This window comes from Canis aureus, chromosome 3, assembly GCF_053574225.1.
Source record: "Canis aureus isolate CA01 chromosome 3, VMU_Caureus_v.1.0, whole genome shotgun sequence".
Taxonomy (NCBI): Eukaryota; Metazoa; Chordata; class Mammalia; order Carnivora; family Canidae; genus Canis; species Canis aureus.
The window spans coordinates 45,580,698-45,602,550 of NC_135613.1; the positions used below are offsets into that span (position 1 = coordinate 45,580,698).

Sequence of the window (21,853 nt, forward strand, 5' to 3'; positions counted from 1 at the left end):
GTATCCATACTTTTTAAAAAAGATTTTATTTATTCATGAGAGACAGAAAGAGAGAGGCAAAAACACAGGCAGAGGGAGAAGCAGGCTCCCTGCAGGGAACCCAATGTGGGACTCCATCCCCAGGACCCAGGGACCACACCCTGAGCCAAAGGCAGCCGCTCAACCACTGAGCCTCCAGGCATCCCTGCATCCACACTTCTTGCTTATTTTACCTGTTTAACTCTAAAAGAGACAAACTGAGGTCCTCCACTATAGTTTTATATTTATTACATTCTCCTGGGATTTCCAGTAGTTTTTACTTTATACATTAGCCTCTTTCTTCTTTGGCACATACATAGGGCACCGAAGATGCTGTTTTCATATTTTGTGCTTTTATTATTACATAAAGTATAAGGTCCTCATCTTATTTACTGTTTCTAACCCTAAATTTTAATTTATCTGATCTTAATAATGCCACTCTCACTTCTTTTTGTTTCTCTGGTCTGGTATCTCTTTCCTCACTCCTTTATTTTCAAGATTTCTTTATTGCTTTAACTATATTTCCTATAGGGATGCCTGGGTGGCTCAGCAGTTGAGCGTCTGCCTTCAGCTCAGGGCATGATCCCGGAGTCCTGGGATCGAGTCCATTTCAGGTCCCCACAGGGAGCCTGCTTCTCCCTCTACCTATGTCTCTGCCTCTCTCTGTGTGTCTCTCATGAATAAATAAATAAATAAAATCTTTAAAAAAAAATATACTTGTAAACAGTGTATAGTTAAGTGCTATTTTTTAACTTAGTCTGAAAGTCTCTATCTTTTAATGGGAAAATTCAATCTGTATAATTATAGCATAATGATAGTTGATTTCAATATTTTTGGGATTTATTTATATTTGTTCTTTTTCATTTTCTTTGTTTTGTTATATTAATCCCATTTCCCCTTTTATTTGGAAGTCTTATGATATACTCTATTCAATCAATCATTAACTCTTCTATCAAGATTATACTTGGAGGTAATAACAAATGCAACCAGTATCTTAAAGGAAATAGTATAACGAGTGTGTAAGTGTGTGTGTGTGTGTGTGTGTATAGTGTGCTGCACTTGAATCTTTGTATTATTTTTCTTGTAAATTTCTTCTTGTCTCCTCTAGCAGTTTCTGTGTATTCTGTTTATTTTACAGCTGGTTATCGAAAGAGTTGGATTTGGCAGGGTTAGGTAACAGGAAACAATTTAATTTTTTCTAATTATTTTTTTCACTGCTAATCCTACAGAATTACTTTGTTTACGTATTCCTCCCCAACCCTGAATGAGATCTCTGGGCAATTTTCATAAATTTACTCTTTTCTCTGTTACAGTCTTGCCTGGCTGGCCACTGGCTGCTGCAGGGTGCCTTTTGATGGATTGTTACTTTTCTAAGTTGGCTCGGGGAAGCGCAGGTCTGTTTCTGGCAATATCTAGTGACTACAGTACTGTTAAGGTAAAGTCTTGCCCACTATGCAGTGGTGCTATAGAAGCAAGCAGACCACAATCCCCTGGTGAGGCATCTGAGGGAAAATTCATAGACCTCTGACTACTCAGTTTTCTCAGAGGTTTAGTGGTTCCTTTTGGCCTCTTGGGGCCAGTGAGACCAGAAACACATAGGACCAAAGACAATCTTTCTCTTGGGTAATCCACAGCTCCCCATGGCCAGCTGGTCTCAGGACAGCAGAACCTCCATCAATGCCTTGTGATTCAGAGTCTGGTCTCCAGGGCCATACACAGATCTCAGCATCAAATTAGGAACCCTGTCTATTCTTGCACCCCACTGCTTGATGACCTCAGCAGCTATTTGGCTTAAAAGATGACAGATGGAAGCTGAGAGTAGAAGAGAAAGGTGCAGAGTTTAGGTCAGTACCTTCCCAGAATCCACTGCTCCCAGCTATCCAGCTGTTTTAGTGAATTCTCAGCCAAATTGAATTTTTAAGTTGATTTAATGCCTTCCTAAAAGATAAAGCTCACAAGTTACAGCAGAAAGTTCAAAAAATAACGAATACAAAAATCCTTAGTTCTAATTTGTGTCTCCTTTGAGCTAAAATTCGAATACTATAGTTAGGTCCAGCATTTAACTTCAAAAAGACTGAAGCATAACTTCTGGGAGCATCTTTTAAGATGTTATATTAAGAGCACAGGAAAGAGTGAAAATAGGAAGGGAATTTTTAATGAATGTTTACTACACTCAAGTACTCAGGTACTGCACATTACTTTTAACACTGAAAATAGTATACTGGGGGCACCTGGGTGGCTCAGTGGTTGAGCATCTGCCTTTGGCTCAGGTCGTGATCCTGGGGTTCTGGAGTGAGTTCTGCATTTGGCTCCCTAAGGGGAGCCTGCTTCTCCCTCTGCTTGTGTCTCTGCCTCTCTCTGTATGTTTCTCGTGGATAAATAGATAGAATCTTTTTAAAAATGAAAATAATAATACCGTAATAAGGTATTGTTGTCCCATCTGGGAGTGGGGGGTGGCTAACAGTAACCTGAGGCTCAGACAGTTTATATTCTTTCCCCATGTTTACTCATATATGCCCATATCCAAGATCCACATTTCATTATCCTACACTGGGTATCAGGAAAAATTACCATCATTACTTATGATAGAAATAGGTATGTTTTCTATTTCTTGTTATTTTGATTGTTAGTGATTAAAAAGAGTTTGCATTTTATCTTCTAAGCCAGCAGGGTAGTTAGTGAAACTGTTTTGCTTTGCAGTGAGCCTGGGAGGAGAGAAAAGGGGGATGGGGCAGGAGTGGGGGGTGAAGAGACTGGATGACAGCAAGACTAAAGAACAAGAGGATCAATCCCTATTTGTTGGAAAAGAGAAAGATGACTTCATAACTTTGAGTGCTGATGCTGGTTCTCCTCCAGTAATCAGAAAAAAGTTGAAGAGCCAGGAAAGCCTGTATACTCCTTCTCTATCTCCTCTGTACCTGAGCCCAGTCATTTTATCTTAAAGCCTTTTGCTCTTGCTCTTCTCTCATTTACAGAGTTCCCAGTTGCTCCCCTCTTTCCTAACCCCTCCCCCACTCCCGTTTTCCCCTTGTCATTCTGTTTTAGAGCCAAAACCTGACTCTCATTGGGAAGAGGTGCCCAAGAGCAGCCTTGGCACATGGTAAAAACAAAACAAAAAACAAACAAACAAACAAAAAAAAACAAAAAAAACCCTCCACCCTGAAGTAGAAACAGGAACCTGAACAAATTTATGTCTTCATCTTCGGAAGTTTCCAAAGGCCCCTACAGCCTTCCCCTAACAGAAATGTTTCTAATTAAACCTACTTCTCCTTACATACTAACAGTTCAGATTTTTAAAAATTCTTTAAAACAAATGGATTAAAAATAAACTTTTGAAATACAATTCTTTTCTAATTTGAATTCTGCCTTTATACTGTTTGGGTTAATTAGAAACAGTAAAACAGCAATATAATAATATATGTAATGTTCAATACTTTATAGGACTTGGTATCAGATTTTTTAGCTTATTTAAGCTATTCTTTTAAATTATTTAATAATTTTGAAAAAAGTCAAAGTTATACTTGGAAAAGGCATTATATAGCAAGGAAGTTCCAATGTCTACTAACAAAAAACTATTTTAAAATTTACAGTCTTTTTAATTGCGTGAAATGCTAATGTAAGACTATTTTCCAGTGATTATCCAAAATGCTGATACACGATTAGTTCCACATGCATCAAGTTAATGGTACATTTGTCTTATTTGATACTCAATTATTAAGCAAGAGTTATTGATGTTATTTGGCTTCTAACAGCAAATTTCCAGAAACAGTCTGTGCCATTCTTGGTCCCAAATCAGACTACTGTAGAAATGCTGATGATTGAGGAATCTAATTGAGATCATAAAAATTCATGAACTACTTCTTGTTGATAAATGTTTCCTAATTTTGTACTTTTATTTACTAAAAATGTTGGCTTTTCTTGAACAGATGACTGTTGACTTGTAATTCCAGTGTCTATGCTTTGCTTTCTTATAGCATCCATTTGCACATTATTTTGGTAAGAATTTCTTCTATGATCTTTGAACGTCATTATTTGATTTTTGTTACTAAATATTGCTGTATAAACAATATTTTCTGAGGTGTCTAATTTTCATTTGACTATTTTAACAAATCATCCAGTGGTGTTATATTACTTAATTTATGAACTTCGAGTATAGTTTTTAAAGGCTTTGAGCCATATTTGACAGGTAAGGCACTGAATTTGCTAATTGGTTTTACTGTAGAAAACATTCTTTCCAAGTTGCCATGTCTGGCACTCATTTCTTGAATAACAGTTTTATCAAAGAAGCCCACAAATTTTTTTGTTAGGCTGGAAAAAGTCTGTGAGAAATCATAGAGTTTGCTCCAGGATATGTTTTCAAATGTCTGCTTACTCGTTTCCTTCTTTAGTTTACCCTCTACAACTCTATGGCCCACTTTAAAAGCTAGTGCTCGTATATCTCTTTTCCATGCAGTAGGCATAATTCTTTTAGGTTTGGAAGGAATAATACATTGATCACTAATTAAAGATTTGAGGATTTCACAATTTCTTTCTAAAACAAAATCTGGTCTTTTATGTGGGTAAATGTTTTCCTTTTCCATGGGATAGAGAGGAAGTCTATTTTTTGTCAAAAGTAACATTTGTACATATCCAGTCTCATGGAAAATTATGGGATTTGTGTCATTTTGTTCCTGTGGATTAAAGAAAAGAGTACTTAGTCACCAGTCCAGTGAGTCAAGGCGGCTACCTATATTTTTAAACATGAAAATAAAATAAGATATTCTAAAAATGACTACTAAGAAGTTTTTAATATGAACAATAATGGTATTCAAACAAAAAAACATGTACTTGTATGTGACATACTTCCTTCTCTTAATATTCTGTCAAAATGTTAGGGGTAAAATCTGAATTTCTGGCCTACAAAAACCCTTTTTGAATAAAGTGAGATATGACAAAATAAATACACTTCTTAGATGTGTGAATGTTGTCATTGGAAAAATAGGATAGTTGGTGGGATGGAACATAGTTCTGGCATTTCTTAGGTCCCACACTCAGAAATAAGAAGCATACCAAAAAAAATGAATCTTGAGTCAAAGATCTTAAGAGACATAATTAATTATAAGCCAAAATTACAAAGGCTGGATATTCTAATAAATACTTCTAAGAATATAAAAATATCTTTACAACATTATATTTATTCTTGTACTCCAACCCTTACTTAGCACATAAAAAGCCTCAATATATATTTGTGGAATGAAATACCCAAAGTAATAGATTGACTTAAAAATAGACTATTTTGTCACAGCAGTAGCAAAATTTGTATATTTGGCCTATTCACTAAACTCCTTCCCATATTTCCATTGTAGGGCAAAAAGATTAATTCCAAAGAAACTGGTCAAATATACATATTACCAGTATTTACTTAGCAAACTTTAAGTCAATGATTGCTACCTTTCCTTTAGAAATATAACTAATGAAGTAAGAAACCAGTATCATCCAGTTGTACATCAGTATACTTAGGAGAAAGGTATATTATTGTCTACAATTACTAAAAAGATGATGAAAATCTAATTTTACAATCCACTGGGATGTCAGTTTTACCCATTTAGCCACAGTAGTGGAGATTTGTCCTATTTTTGGTCTGTCCAATACCTCTGGGAATTTCCCACCTTACAAATCTATGTACTTTTACATAGAGGCAAAGACTAGCTTTCTAAGCCTCCCTTGAGATTAGAACATAGGCATGTGACCTAGGATCTGCCAATCAGATACACCTGAGATAGTCTTCTGTTCAGAGAAATCAAACACTAGGAAAAGGTGGGCATTATGAAAGCTACTCTAGTGAGAATGGTAGCAGGTATACCTGCTTTGAAGGGCAGCAGTGGCAAAAGTCTTAAAAATAGTATCTCTTGGGATGCCTGGGTGGCTCAGTGGTTGAGCGTCTGCCTTTGACTCAGGTCATGATCCCGGGGTCCTGGGATTGAGTCCCACATCAGGCTTCCCACAGGGAGCCTACTTCTTTCTCTGTTGTCTTTTCCTTCCTCTCTATGTCTCTCATGAATAAATAAATAAAACCTTTAAAAAAAAAAAAAGCATCTCCTAACCAGAATCAAAGTCACAAACTCCATAACAAAGCATGGGTCCTGGTGGAGCAGTCTGGGGTTGTAACTGGGTGACTCCTAACTGTATAGCTTTCAAGCCAGATTGTCTTAGTCTTCCTAGAGACTCTGTGAGCTACCAAATAGCCTTAAATGCATGTATTTTCTGGTTCAAAAAGCTAAAATAGATTGTTAGAAAGGTGAAACATAATGCAGTCATTTTTAAAAATGCCATTTTTGTTTTATATTTCTTTTATAATCAAGAAAATTTTATAAGCCTTCTTCATAAAGAAAAACACAAAACTTTCAGCTGATGCAAAGGAATCCCCACTTTTGGGGTGGCAGTTCTAAAAAGAGCATTAAGAATCGAAGTGTTGTCACTTTGCAATGTGAAATTGAAAAAGTAAAAAGAATTTTTTAAAAGATTTTATTTATTTATTTATTTATTTATTTATTTATTTATTTATCCATGAAAGACACACACACACACACACACACACACACACACACACACACAGAGGCAGAGACACAGGCAGAGGGAGAAGCAGGCTCCATGCAGGGAGCCCGACGTGGGACTCGATCCTGGGTCTCCAGGATCATGCCCTGGGCCAAAGGTATGCGCTAAAGCCCCCCAAGGTTCCTCAAAAAAGTAAAAAGAATTTATCAAAGATTCCAGTCATTAGAATATAAGATTCCTATAAAGAGTAATTATACACATATTTACTGAACTACAGTAGATATTATTACCATTACCATATGAGAAGTTACTGTCTTTGCTGGACTAATGTTGATTATCTTGGCATTTGGCTTTTTCAATTCATCCTCAAAGCACAAGGGGAGCAAATTTTTCTTTCTTATGGAACAATATTCACTTAATTGATCATTTCTGATGGTTTTGTTTTCTTCTTTGCTAAAATCACCTGTCTGTGGGGGAGATTTTCTTCTGAAAATGAGCACAAGTTCAGCATAAATAATGATAGGGTTGATTTCAGTTAGTCACTTCTTGTCTGTCTATCAATCCCTCAAAGTCACTGCCAACACTTCCCTCAAATCCAAGCTGAGGTGGAAGCTATACAATAATATATATCCCTCTTTGGCTCTTGAGTGTGGAGGAGATATATTATGCAGGGTGAGGAGAATACCAGGGGTAGAGAGATATTTGTCACATTCTTTGTTGAGATTCTGGGGTAAAAAGAGCTTTGCAAGGGCAGCTTCCTAACAACATAGGTTGGCTTCAGCTTTGTTAACAGAATGCAACAGTATGGTATGGTTACAGGCAGAAAGACGATGTAGTTTTCATCCCAGATTTCCTTTGGTTCACATAGGACATGGACACTGAGTTTAGTCTTACCAAGTTGGTTGCTATTTCCGGGGTGAGTTAGCCCATATCAAAGGCCTGGCATGACTGATGGACAGATAAGGTTGTGACAGAGGCTCAGAGTGTTCTCCCACAGTAATGAGAGTTGAGAATGGACCCTAACCAAGTTCTGAGAGAATAGACCATATATTCATGAACCACAGATGTCCACAGCCACAGAATACCTAGAAATGAGACCAGTAGAGTACAAGGGCATTGACCAAGATGCTTACTGAAGTACCTTTTCCTCAACATCCCAAAGTCTAATGGGTATCTCATTCGCTTCCCCAGATATCATCTTAGAAAGAAACAGAAGGACTGAGATAAACTTAGAGAGGTTGTATATGATTGCTCCAAAGTTTAAAACATACTAGGTTAACATGATTTTACTTAGTTTCAGGATCTAATAAGAAAGATCAGAACTTTATATGAAACTACAGAGCTACTTTTCTTACATCCATATGGTAGTCTAATCAAATGTGTTTACTAGAAAAACACAATTGTATTCTCTCCATTCATTTTTCTATGTCTTTTTTCCATTTGTCTATGAACTTGAAGCAGATAGAGCATGAGTTCAAGGTATGAATGTGATGCTGACTAGTAGCACACTCTTAGACCAGTCACCGGATCATAGTACAGGCCTAATGGTAATAATGTACCCAAATAAATTCATTCTGGTCTACTAAAAAATAAAGGGCAGAACTCTTCCTGTTAGAAATATCAATGAACACAATAAAATATGAAAATGTTAAAATAAATACCTTTTATTCATATAATCTTCTAAGCGACCAGCCAAATCAAATGATTCCTCAGGGTTTTCTCCAGTTTGAGCTGAAATTATAAAATATTTTCATAAAATCCACACATATATCATGGAATTCAGAAAATACCTTACAGAAAATATTTTGCAATGTAAAAAACAATAGAAAGCACCTGGCATAGTGCTTAATCTATATAGCTACTTAGTAAGACATTTTTTTTTTTTTTAAGTATGAGTTTATTAAGTGAACAAGACAGAACTGGAAAAGACTGAGGTCAAAGATCTGATGTCTGGCTAAGACACATCAAGAATAAAACTGGCCTTGGAGATTTTTGTGGAAGAAAGACATTCTTAAATTTTCAAATCTTTCCAACATGTAGTCATTATTAGACAATAGGAAGCCTCAGATGGTTAAACACTATTGGTAAAGAGGGATGTTAGTTAGCAGAGATCAAACTGACCTTGCCACCTGGCATGAAGGAAGTGTCTAGGGTTGAACTCTTTCAAATATGCCTGGCAGGCCCTCCAGCATTTTCCTACTTTCTTAGAAGTGTTCCTAGACACATATGCTATTAGCAGTAAATTCAACTTTTCTCTTGCTCTCAGTTCGTGTTCTAGTGCACTGCTTCCCAATATTTATTTATTTAGAGAGAGAGTGCAAGAGTGCAAGCAGGGGGAGGGGCAGAGGGAGAGAGAGAGAACTTCAAGCAGACTCTGTGCTGAGGGCGGAGCCTGACACAGGGCTCAACCCTATGACCCTGAGATCAGGATCTAAGCCAAAACCAAGAGTCGGACATCCAACTGACTGAACCAGCCAGGCACCCTTAGATTATTTTATTTCTGGAGTTTTAGAATTTTGCAGAATTAATCTTTTGCTTTCTTTTTAACTTACTGAAGTAAAATTTGCATGCAACTAAATGTACAAATTTTACATGTATAGTTTGGTGAATTCTGACAAATATATATACACTAATGGAAGCATCAACAAAATCAAGATATTGAGTGTTTCTATTATTCCAAGATAGCTTCCCTATGCTCTTTTTCAGCAAGTTCATTCAATTTGTTCTGGTCTCTCTTCCAAACACCGGTTATCTCAGGGTTGGATACCAGTTTTGTCCCCTCAATGTATTGTCTTCTCTTAACCAGTCATAGTTCTGTTCCTTTACATTGCATTCTGCGTGATTTTCCTAAATCTGCCCTTCGGATCTTTGATTTGGATGTTTATTCTACTCTTCGTTACGTTTGATATAATTTAGGTTGTGCTTTATCATTACCCATTACCCTAAAAATATTTTCAGCACTGACAGCAGCATTTCATTTTTGACAATTACCTTTTATATCTTTGAATCTTGTTTCACAGAATCCTTATTTTCTTTAATCTCTTGAGCTTATAAAACAGTTATTATCTAAATTTTTTCCTGTTTCATGGGGTACAATTTCTGTCAGACTGTGACCATTAGCTATCTTTTAAAGTATCTCCTTTATTTGCTACAGGATATTTAAGAAGTCTCATGTTCTTGTTTTTCCATCTACTCATCTTTGAATCAGGACACTTAATCCAGGCTGGATACTAGTTCAAAAATAATAGAAGGAAATCTTTGGACACTCTGTTTATCTGGATATTGTTAAATTCTCCCCTTAGAAATTAATAGGTGAATCCAGATATTACCGTATGTTACGAATTCAGGCATTCAGCTGCCTGAGCAAGCTAGTGAGGGAGCTGGAGCCCTGAAACATTATGAGGAAATTTGTTTCTGTGCACTATATGTTCTGTGAAACCTCTTCATGACTCTAATGAGGTAGTGATGGTGGTGGATACTCTGTTCATCTATGTGTGAAGTGACATGTGGGTGAGAGTCCTTCACCTCTCTCTTGCAATAAGCAATTCAGTTTGAGGAGGCATTTAGTCAAAGAAAGGCCTCATAACTCTTTCAAAATAAATACATAATATACATATACCTGCAAATAAAGTAGAGTCTTTTTCCTTCTTGTAAGCACTGGATTGAATCTTGGGTGCAGGATAAATGGTTGTAGGACCCAGTGTTCTTCTACATGCTTGTTTAGTCTGTGAATATAGATCATGCAAAAGTTTAGGATTCTTCACCTGAACATCAGGAGAAAACGAAAACTATCTTAGGAATTATTTCTGTGTATATTGATAAGTAATTTAAATTTGATTATTCACATTTGGCATATCTAAGTATGATATGTCTAGTTCTTTAAATGCTTCCAAATATAATGTTTATTTAATCCTCAAAAAAACCCCTATGATAGGGATGTTAATAACACTTTGTAGAGGAGGAAACAAATCTACAAGAATTTAAAAATTGGACTGTGTTCACACTTTTTGCTAACTTTTATTTTCTTTGTCCTCATTATATTCACATGCAAAATTTATTTGTCCAAATGCAGGGAAAATCTAAAGTTCAAATACTGAGCAAAAAAAAAAAAAACTCTCTTTGTTTAAACAGAAACATTACTCATACATAGAGTAGATACAGCAGAATACTTCTGAATGAAGGGGGAGAACTGGAAAAAGTGATCTAACTTTTCCAGGGTTAGGATTCCAGATTGGCTCTAATATAGAGGGAGACTTTGATGAATCTGCTATATCCCTATAAAGATTATTGATGTTTTTATATTAACAATTAACTTGGTCAGGTTCAAAATATACTCTGTCTCTGGAGCAGCTCAAATTTCAGTTCAGTTGTATCCTTAGCTGGGCTACTTGCAGTCTCCCTAAACATGCATGGTTCAGGGGTTAGTGAGAGACTTGGTTAGTGAGAGACTTGGCTGTCATCTTCAGTTCTCTTCTATTAGTCCCCTCCCTTCACTTTCTGGAAGCTTGGGTTGCCTTGAACATTGCTCTCTGGTTCTTCTCTCCAGAAAAAATATATCAGTTTTATGTTGGAGTTTCAGATGACCCATTAAGTGCCAACTTCATCCACCCTTCAAGCCAAAAGTCATAAAAATAGCAACTTTGCCCCATGCAAGTCAAGTTACTACAAGTTTCTATGTTTTTTTTTTTTTTTTTCACCTGCTTTTGTTCACTCTCTGGGGTCTTCAGGTAATGTGTGTGTGTGTGTGTGTGTGTGTGTGTGTGTGTGTGTTTTCTGAGTTTCTTGTCCAGAGTTTATAGTCATTGTATGAGACAGGCTGGTATAATAGGGGCTTACTCAGCCATACTGCATCAGAATTCTCCAGAGCTTTTACTGCTTCCATTATCTTTTCCAATCAAGTATCTGTTCAATACTTGTATGGGAACAATACAATATTATTTATAAATAATAATGGTGATATGTGTCACTCTTGCCATGCCATAGACTAATGTATTATCATTAATTATGAAATTGGTTATTGGCTTTTATATAGGTATACTTGTTAAAATTATGCTGATATTCTTCATCATATTAATCAAGTATTTTCTGTAGTTTTATCAATAGTGGTTATTGAATTTATCAATTATATTTTAAATCTTGGAGCTATTAAAATAATTACAGTTTCTGATGAAACTCTAAACTTAGACTTGGCAGATATTTAGGGGGAGAATGGAAACAAAAGTTGTAAAGAAGCAGGTTAACTGATATTCAATGGGATTTCTGAACCAGTTGTCACTTCCTTTATTTCCCACTTATCCTATCCCACATGCAAAGCCGTAGGAAACTGTATTTAATTAACCCCAGGATAAATTAGTGCTCTTCCACTAATAAACTTCCTGCTAATGTGAGTTTGGTTCCCAGAGTGAAACTCTCTTCTGAAGGACAGACTACCAGTCAGATTACCTGATCTCCACCCTCTTATGCTAAAGTTAAGCTAGCTGGATGAGAATGCTGATGTATACACAGAAAAGTTGGTTCTCAATTCTGCAGAGATGTTTATTTATAAAATTAATGGCAGTTTCATAGAAAGATTAACCCATATCTTGATTCTTAAATATGAACAAATGAAGATTTATCAGGTATGATAAAAATCAATAATTTCAAAAACAACTATCATGATTTTAAAAAAAGGAACACCAACACCAGAAAAGAGATAATTCAAGAAACAGAAAATGACTTCAGAAAATGAACCCTAATATCTTCATAAAATGTTGAGAACGAATATAACAGGAAACTATGAGAAGAAGAAAAAAACTAAGAACAAGAAAGAAATTTAAAGTGTCATTACTGAACCAAAATGAAGTAAAAGGACCAGAATAAAGAACAACTTTTCAGAGACAAAAAATAGAGAATAGTAATATAGAGGATCAATCCAAGAAATCTAATACCTGACCGTTAAAGAACAGAGAAAATAGTGGAAAGGAAATGGGGAAGAAAATAACAGAAACATTTTTTTAAGACCTAAAGAAAGACATTTGACTTTAAAGTGGTCTGTTGAACACTGAGCAGAATGAATTGAAGTAAAATTACAACACTCAGACATATCCTCAAAACATTTCAAAACATTGATAAAGGGAAGATCCTAAAAGTTTCCAGAGGAAAAAAGTAAGATCACTTACAAAAGACTGAGAACTTTTCATTAGCAGCATTGAATGGCATAGGACAATGGGGCAATGTCATCAAAGTTTAGGGGAAAAAATGATTTTATACAGATAATTCTACTTAGCTAAACTATCAATCATATATACGGAAAAAATAAATATATGTCCAGGCATCTGTGTACCATCCTTAGAGAAGTTTCTTGAAGACATATTCTAGAAAAAATAAAGATGAAATCCAAGAAATAAGAAGACATGGAGTACTAGAATTTGGCAACTAAACCAGGAATGGAATGACCCAGTGATAACTGCAGCGCAGGCTTAAAAATAATGGGTCAAATTTAGAACAAAAAGTCACTGAGCTCCAATGAACAATTCCTCCAAGAAGATTGGAATGGGTTCTACTTAATAGAGAGAACAAATAAGGTGTCTCTGTATCCACACACAATGAGAAAGTTACGTTTCTTTTTCAGAGGCTGCCTATCTTAGAGGTAAAGAACATGTATCAGACTGTTAGGTTCTTCCTAGCTCTGTTATTTATAATTGAACTCAGCCAAATTACTCATCTTCTTTGTACCTCTTTTTTCTCATCTATAAAATAGGAATAAATATAGTACTTACTTCATTGAGTCGTTGGGGATGTAAATTATACATACACATACATATACACCCATCCATGTATAGGTGTATGTTTATACTATACAGGTACTTTAAGTACTACATAAATGTTTGCTATTATTACCATTCTCCACAAGAAAAAAAAGGAAGGCAACTAGAATATTCAGGAAAAAATACAGAAGTGTACAGGACAGTCAAGTTCTCAATATGATGTAGACTGACAAGTGGCATTAGTTTTTGAGTAACTGATGGAGAATAAGATAAAAGAGTCTTTGTTTTTACATTTTACCCATTGAGAAGAATCGTAATCCTAGCACATTACTTTATTCTACAACGAATGATTATTTGCAATATCATAACAGCATAGATACTGTTTGTAGTTTTGACTTATAGAATTAAGCTATAGACAAAACATGACGGCTTAATCAGAGTTGCAAAATTGACCTCAAAACAATGTCAAAGATATACTTGACTTCAGGACAAAGCTGTGGAGGAGAGCGGGATTACAAAGGATAGGACAGCTAAAATCTTCATCTTATGTAAAGGGGAATCAGGAGTTAGTGACTGAAGTTAATATAAAAGAAAAATATTTAGATATTTTATTTATCAGTACAAAAGTGAACAATAGAGAAAGCAAAAAAGTAACTATCAAAGATCCAGAAGGAGGGGCACCTGGGTGGCTTGATCTGTTAAGCATCTACCTCCAGCTCAGGTCATGATCCCAGAGTCCTGGGATCAAGCCCCACATTAGGCTCCCTGCTCAGTGGGTAGTCTGCTTCTCCCTCTCCCTCTCCCTCTGTGCTCTCTCTCTTAAATAAATAAATAAATAAAATCTTAAAAAAAACAAAGATTCAGAAGAAAATCAAGGGGAGAAGTGTAGAGTAGTATAAATAAGTTAATTCAAATGTGTTTTACTGATTATTCAGTAGATAATATTTAAAGTAGATAAATAAAAAAATAGTACTAGAAGCTCATTTTTTAAAATTATGGAGTTAATCATAAGAGGAATTACACCCCCCACACCTCACCCCTGGCAAAGTTAAACATGGTTACCTTTGAAAAGGGGAAATTAGAACAACAAATATGGGATGGAGGTGCTTTGTGTTCTTATTAGCTTTCCTGTATTATTTAATTTTTTAAAAGTCAAATTAATATTTCAATTTATTTTTTAAATTAAAATGTTGCATGTTTTCTAAAAGATGCTAATAAATTTATTATAATAATTATTATTTAAAGATTGTATTTATTTATTTGAGACAGAGAGAGAAAGCATAAGTGGGGAGGAGGGTCAGAGGGACAGGGAGAAGCAGACTTCCCACTGAGCAGGGAACTCCATACAGGGCTTCATCTCAGGACCTTGAGATCCTGACCTGAGCCAAAGGCAGATGCTTAACCCACTGAACCACCCAGGCACCCTGCTAATAAGCTTATTATTATGAGTAAACTTGTGATGTTACAATATATATATTGTGTATATATATATATATAGTATATATACAATATATATATATCTTGAAAGATTTTTATTAAACATGAACCTAAATAAAACATGTTGTCAAACCACTATGTTGTACACCTAAAGCTAATGTAACATTGCATATTATAGTACAATACTTCAATTATACTTCAGTAAAAAAAAAAAAAGAGTCAGTATTGTTGGTCCCAAACCTGTTTATGGTAATTATTACTGTAATTATATACTTTAAATAACCATAGCATGCTCAAAAAAAAATGGTCTTGGATACACATGAGAAGATTACAAATGGATACATATTTTCGTATTTTAAATTAAAATGAAATATTTGTTATGCATGCATAGTTTTTTTATGATGTCCTGTTTTAACTGACTTTATGATAACTGTTCTTCCTTATCATATTCGATAAATAATTTCTGCTGTATGGACTGTCAGGCAAATAATATATTATTTTCTGCATTTTCTCTGTACATAAAGTTTTAGTAATATCAAAGATGAAATCACTTTAAAATTTTATGTTTTTGAATCCTAAAATACATTTGAATTTGGGATTTATAGAAGTATATGTAAAATTGTTAGTGTTAATCTGAATTTCTTCCAAGTAATTGTTAAGTGGACAAATTTAACCTACCTCAGCTGTGTCCTTAAGATAAAGAAAAGGTCTAAAAGATCTTGATTTCAGATTTTCTTTCACTGGCTCTAAAGAAACAAATCCAAACATAAATGATATTTCCATACTATTAGACTACTTCTAATTTTACTACCAATAAACTATTTTCTCTACTTCTAGCAAACTTTTTAGAAATGTAACTTGATAAACTTAGGTGCTTACATATTACCTTTACATTTTCAAAGCTAAATGTATCCTAATTTGCTTTTAAAATGAGTTTCTATTAATAGAATATAACTTTTAGTTATTTATTTCTGACTATTATCAAACTACGGGAGTCAGAACTGGGTTTTGCATTCTGCAAATATATATATTATTTGGTTCCAGATATTTACAGGTAGAGAGGAATTTTGCCTCAGGAGGAATCATACTTTTAGTCTCAGTCATGTCTGATTTAGATAATACTTAGATAAGATTCTGGGTTTTAACAATAACGTAAGAGTCAGATGTCACTAAAATAATTGAAGTGTTCTAAGATCCTTTTATTGTCTAGAATGAGGGTAACACTAGATTTTAAAAGGTTACATATTGTAATTTCTAGAGTAATCATTTAAAGAATAGAAACAGAGTAACTTCCAAATTAATAAAGAGGAAAAGTGAAACTTAAAAAATTCAATCCTAAAGAAAACATGAGAAGATAGAAATATAAAATCAACTGAATAAATAAAAAACAAAATAAGATAGCAAAGTTAAATCTAAAGATATCAGTAATTAACTGTAAATAGACTAAGCGCTCCATTTTAAAGCAAAGATTACCACAGTAGATTTAAAAATTTAATAGTATGATATTTACAAGAGATAAATCTAGATTGCAGTGTTACAAGAAGGTAATAAAATGGTGGAAAAAGATATGGTAGCCAAAAGAAAGCTAGGGCAACTACAGTAATACTGGATAGTAAGACAATTGCTTTATAATGAAAAAGGGTTCAATTTACTAGAAACATGATAATTCTAAATTTTATGTAACTGATAACATCACCTAAACTATATTTAAAAATCCATAAAGCAAAATTTTACACTACAAGGAAAAATAGAAGCCTGAAATTTCTCATTGGTAGAATAAGCAAACAGAAAAATCAATAAGGATATAAAGAGTTAAAATATACAGTGAAAAAATTTGACCTAAAAGACATATACAGAACATTGTACTCAACTACTATAGGATATACAGTATTTTCAAGCACATCAGAGCATTTGCAACAATTTACTATATATTGAGTCATGTTAACTAATTACATAGGACTGAAATCATATGGAGTATATCCTCACACAACCCTGTCATTGTGCTAAAAAGTTATAGTCAAAAGATTTAGAAAAGTTTAATTAGAAAAGTTTCAAATGTTTTGAAAGAAGACATATGCTTCTAAATAACGAACGGGTCAGAGAAAAAAATCATAATGGAAAATAGAAAATATCCATGATATTCTTGGATAACAAAGTTGGAAGTCTTGCTCTATCAGATTCAAGAGTTATTTTAAGCTACATAAACTAATGTGGTATAGTATTAATGATAAATAGACAAATAAATAGAATAAGAGCCCCAGAGCAAAGAGCCCTGAGCATTAGGAAAAGAATAGCCTTTTAAATTACATAAATAACTGTATATTCACATGAAAAAAATTATATTTGACCCTTACCTCACTCAAAATTTAATTTTGGGTAGACTTTAGGCCTACATATAAAAAGAAGAATTAATATATTTTATAAGATAAATAGGAGAAAGTCTTCATGACCACAAAGTAGAGAAACATTTCTTTTTTTTTTTTTTTAAGATTTTATTTATTTATTCATGAGAGAGAGAGAGAGAGAGAGGCACAGGCAGAGGGAGAAGCAGGCTCCACGCAGGGAGCCTGACATGGGACTGGATCCCAGGTCTCCAGGATCAGGCCCTGGGCTGAAGGCGGCGCTAAACCGCTGAGCCACCCGGGCTGCCCAACATTTCTTAAATATGGTACAAAAAGTACTAATCAAATGGGGAAAGATTTGGTGTATTTGACTTTATTAAAGTCAAAGAATGTCTGTTTATCAAAAAGGCACCATAGAGTGAAAAAAAAAAAAAAAAACAGAGAAAAGGGAAGATATTCACAACACGTAAAACCAACAAAAAACTAGTAACCAGAATACATAAAGAAATCTATAACAAAAGGACAAAAACTGGAACACCTGGGTGGCTCAATGGTTGAGCGTCTGTCTTTGGCTCAGGCCTTGATCCCGGGGTGCTGGGATTGAGTCCTGTATCAGGCTCCTGATTCTCCCTCTGCTGATGTCTCTGCATCTCTCACGAATAAATAAATAAAATCTTAAAAAAAAAAAAAAAACGGAAAAGAAAAGGACAAACCTACTTTTAAAATGAGGTAAGGGGCATATGGGTGGCTCAGTCAGTTAAGCATCTGACTCCGGCTTAGGTCATGTTCTCAGGATCCTAGGATCAAGCCCTGGGTTAAGCCCTACTTCAGGCTCTGCACTCAGTGGGGTGTCTGCTTCTCTTTTTCCCTCTGCCCCCCGTCCTGCTCATGTGCACTCTCTCTCTGAAATAAATAAACAGAATCTTTAAAAATAAAATGAGTTAAAGCTCAGGTGATTTCCAAAAGTGTAAATTTAATTGATCAACAGTCTTACAAAAAAGTTCTCAAACTTATTGGTAATCATGGAAATGTAAATTAAAACATAATGATATACTATTATGTATACTAATATAAAAATTGAGCAATTTTGAATGTTAACAAGAAAGCAGAACAAAAAAAGCTCTCACAAATCTGATAGGAGTACAAATTGGTACAAATACTTTGGAAAGTTTGCCAGTATTTATGATAGTTGAAGATAAGTATATATGGCAATATAAATCCTAGATATACACTCTCAAGAAAATTTTACAGCAGGATGCATAAACAAGAATGTTTATTCATCATTGTAACGGTCGACAAACTAAAACCCAAAAATTTCATCAGTAGAATAGATAAATTGTGATATACATTTGATCCTGGAACAACATAGGTTGAACTACCTGAGTCCACTTACACATGGATTTTTTTGATACAGTATAGTACTCTTATGATTTTCTTTTTTTTTTTTTTTTAAGATTTCATTTATTTATTCATGAAAGACACAGAGAGAGGGGGGCAGAGACAGGCAGAGAGATAAGCAGGCTCTGTGTAGGGAGCCCAACATGGGGCTCAATCCTGGGACTCCAGGATCATGCCCTGGGCCAAAGGCAGATGCTTAACCGTTGAGCCACCCAGGCGTCCCATGATTTTCTTAATAACGTGTTTTCTTTAGCTTATTTTATTATAAGAATATGGCATATAATACATATAAAATATGTGTTTATGTTATTGGAAAGTCTTCTGGTCAACAGTAAGTTATTGTTAAGTTTTGGGGGATTCAAAAGTTACATGTTGATTTTTGACTGTGCAGTGGATTCAGTCCCCCTAACCCCCATGTTGTTCAAGGGTCAACTGTACACTATTTAATGATGGAGAAGATAAATTAAGAGGAGAGACTGAAGAGTAATAGAGTAGGAAAACAAGAGATAGGAGTTCCAAAATAAAAAAAAAAAAGGAGTTCCAAAATCCCAAAGAAGAGATTAAGAAGGAGGGAGTGATCAACCAATATATTTATATTGAGAAGTGGAAGAAAATGAAAACAGAAATATTATTTGGACTTAGCAGTGGAGATCATTGATACTCTTGATCAGAGTAGCTTCAGTAGATGGTGGAGACAGAAATCAGGCTGGAGTTGTCTGAGGTTTGAACAAATGTTGAGGAAATAGAGACATTGTACGTAAACAAATTCTTTGAGAATTTAGATGATGAAGTGTTTCAGAGAAATGAATCAATATGGGGCAATGTGGAGTCAAGGAGCCTCAATCAAAGGGGCAGTGAGAATGATTCAATTGCGTGGTTCTTTGATAATCACAGAGAAAGAAAAACAAAGGCAACACAAAACTCTAAAATTCTCTGAACGTTTGTAGGGCTAATTCCTAGCTTACAGATTCCTTAAATTTTGAAGAAAGTAAATTCCTTTACTTTACAATTTCTGTAAAGTAAGTTTTTATTAAGCAAGATGCCCATAGTTAACTGATTTCTTTTTTTAACAGTGACAAGAAAACTCAGTGTTGACATGAAGGAAACTCAGATATTTTCTTTCTAGAAAAATAAACATAAAAATGTATTCTTAATTTGTGACTTCTAGATATTGTCCATTCTGATATTTAACATATCTTAGGAAATTCTTCTGTATAGCTTACTGAAATCTTTCACACTGCAGTTATAAGCCATATACTTTCAAGCAAACTCTTTCAACAGAGACATCAAATCATGGAGAACTTTTAAGAAACACATTAATAATAAAGTATATAATAAAAGCACTCATTAATAAAGAAGCATGTTACACAGAGCATTACCTATTGACTTGCTTTCTTGAGTTCTTATATTTGTTGGTACAAAGTGTGGTCCTAAATTTAACTTTCCAAAATCACTCTTTCTAGGTTCAGGCTCATTTTTGAAGCAGATATATCTAGAAAAAATAAAATTAATCTAAATTAAAAGAATCAGAAAAATCTATGGAACTAATCTAAAAAATTAATTTGGAGAAATGTGGTTAAGTCCCAGTTATATAGATCAGATGCTATTGAAGTTAATAATATCATAATACAAAATGTGAAAGAATGGGACTGAGCCAGAGCTGAGAATATTAGTGATAATCACTTGAAGTAGAGACAGATAGGAAGCTGCTGTTGTCATAGGATTGAGGGCACTCTAGAACCCATGGTGAACCAAAGAGCATGGACTTCAGAGTTGGACCTCACTTGCATAGTTCACAAGCTGATTAACCCTTTAAAAATATTCTGGAAATACATTAAATGAGATATTGGGGACATTGTCAGATCTGAGTTAAAGTCATGGGACACAGTTAACAATCATTTCAGATACCAAAATAGTAGACTAGATAGGATCACAGCATTTATTTATTGTAAAGGAAAAATTTCCCCTAAATCCTTTAACTGACAATATAATGAAGTTAATACTATTATATAATTCATGTAATACTATTCGTCTAATACCATTCTGACCACTAAATGCTGGAAAAACCCATGACTCAGTCTTCCAAACTCAGACACTCACCTTCAGTTGATATCCCATCTCACATCTTTACATATTATCTATAGGCTGATGTCCCCCAGATTTATAATTATTATTTATAAGCCCTCAAACTCTTCCCTGAGCTCCTGATTTATATATCCAACTGCTACATGACTTCTGCAGTTAGCAGAACTAAACACATTCAAAACCACATCCTTGCTTTTGCTTCCTTCCCAATCTATTCCTCTTTGAGGCTTCCCCAGCTCCATTCAACCAGAAGTGTAGGCCAAAAACTTGACAATATCTTTGATTTCTCTTTCTCTCATTCCCCATTCCCAACTGTCACCAAACCTCACTAGATCTTTCTTAGAAACGCATCCCAATCTAACTACTTCTTTCCATGTTACTTCTACTCTAGTCCAAGACACCTTCATCTCCCATCTGAGCTACTTCCATGTGTCTCTCACCTTCTGTTGGCTTTCTCTGCTATCACTCATCCTCTATAGTCTATTCCTAGTGCAACCATGGTGGCACCCTTAAAATATAAATGTGATTGCCATCTCTCTCCAATTATTTCCTACTAGACTCAAAGTTCAAAATTCTCACTCCAAGACAGAAACTGTTTCCCCATTTTTCATGTTTCTAAGTAGAGGAACTTCCATTAAATGCCCTTCCAGGCCTCTCTCTGGGCACTAACCCCCCCCCCCCCCCGCCCCGCCCTGCCCTGCCCTGGAAGCAAAGTGCTGTTTGGTTTAAGGAAAGCAACTTAAGCTCACATTTCAGGACCATAGTACTTGCTCATCCCTCTGCCTGTAATACTCTTCCTCTAGCTATTGCCAAGGGTTACTCCCTTAAGTTATAAGAGTATTTTGTTAAGAGTACTCAAATTTCCATCTCTTCAGAAAGGTCTTTTCTGTCCACTTCTCTATCTAAAATAGTAATCCCTATCAATCTTAATTCCATTAATTTACTCTATTTTTCTTCACAGCATCTATCACTAGTGGATTTATATTATATATTCATTTGTTCATTTAGTTTAATATCTGTCTCCTCACCTTATCCTAAAAGATAAATTGAGGGCAGAGTTTGTTTTGTTCACTGTTGCATACTCAGCACCTAGAACAGTGACTGGTGTACAGTACATGTGTAATAAATGTGTTGAGTGCACAAATTGTTCTGGTAAATTTTATTAAACTTTCTTATAATCTTATAATTCCAATGAAATTTTAGTTTATTCTCTTTGGGTTTTTCAGTAAACAATTATTTAATCTTCATAAAATAATTTATCTGTTCTTTTCAAAACATTTATATTTTTGTCTT

General features: G+C 34.7%; 1 protein-coding gene across 12 annotated transcripts in view; it reads right to left on the minus strand.

Moving 5' to 3' along the window:
• Positions 1-3,876: 3,876 nt before the first annotated feature.
• Positions 3,877-21,853, minus strand: part of C3H1orf141 (chromosome 3 C1orf141 homolog) — a 35,867-nt gene continuing 17,890 nt past the window's right edge. For 11 of the 12 annotated variants that reach the window (XM_077892239.1, XM_077892233.1, XM_077892230.1 and 8 more), the window contains 6 exons: positions 19,855-19,967; positions 15,414-15,481; positions 10,172-10,277; positions 8,214-8,283; positions 6,849-7,038; positions 3,877-4,688 (listed from right to left, as the gene is read on the minus strand). In XM_077892239.1, the coding sequence (XP_077748365.1) occupies positions 4,116-4,688; positions 6,849-7,038; positions 8,214-8,283; positions 10,172-10,277; positions 15,414-15,481; positions 19,855-19,967 (1,120 nt within the window). In that variant the 3' untranslated portion in view covers positions 3,877-4,115. The remainder of the gene's footprint in view (positions 4,689-6,848; positions 7,039-8,213; positions 8,284-10,171; positions 10,278-15,413; positions 15,482-19,854; positions 19,968-21,853) is intronic. The other variant, XM_077892232.1, reaches the window with a different exon arrangement.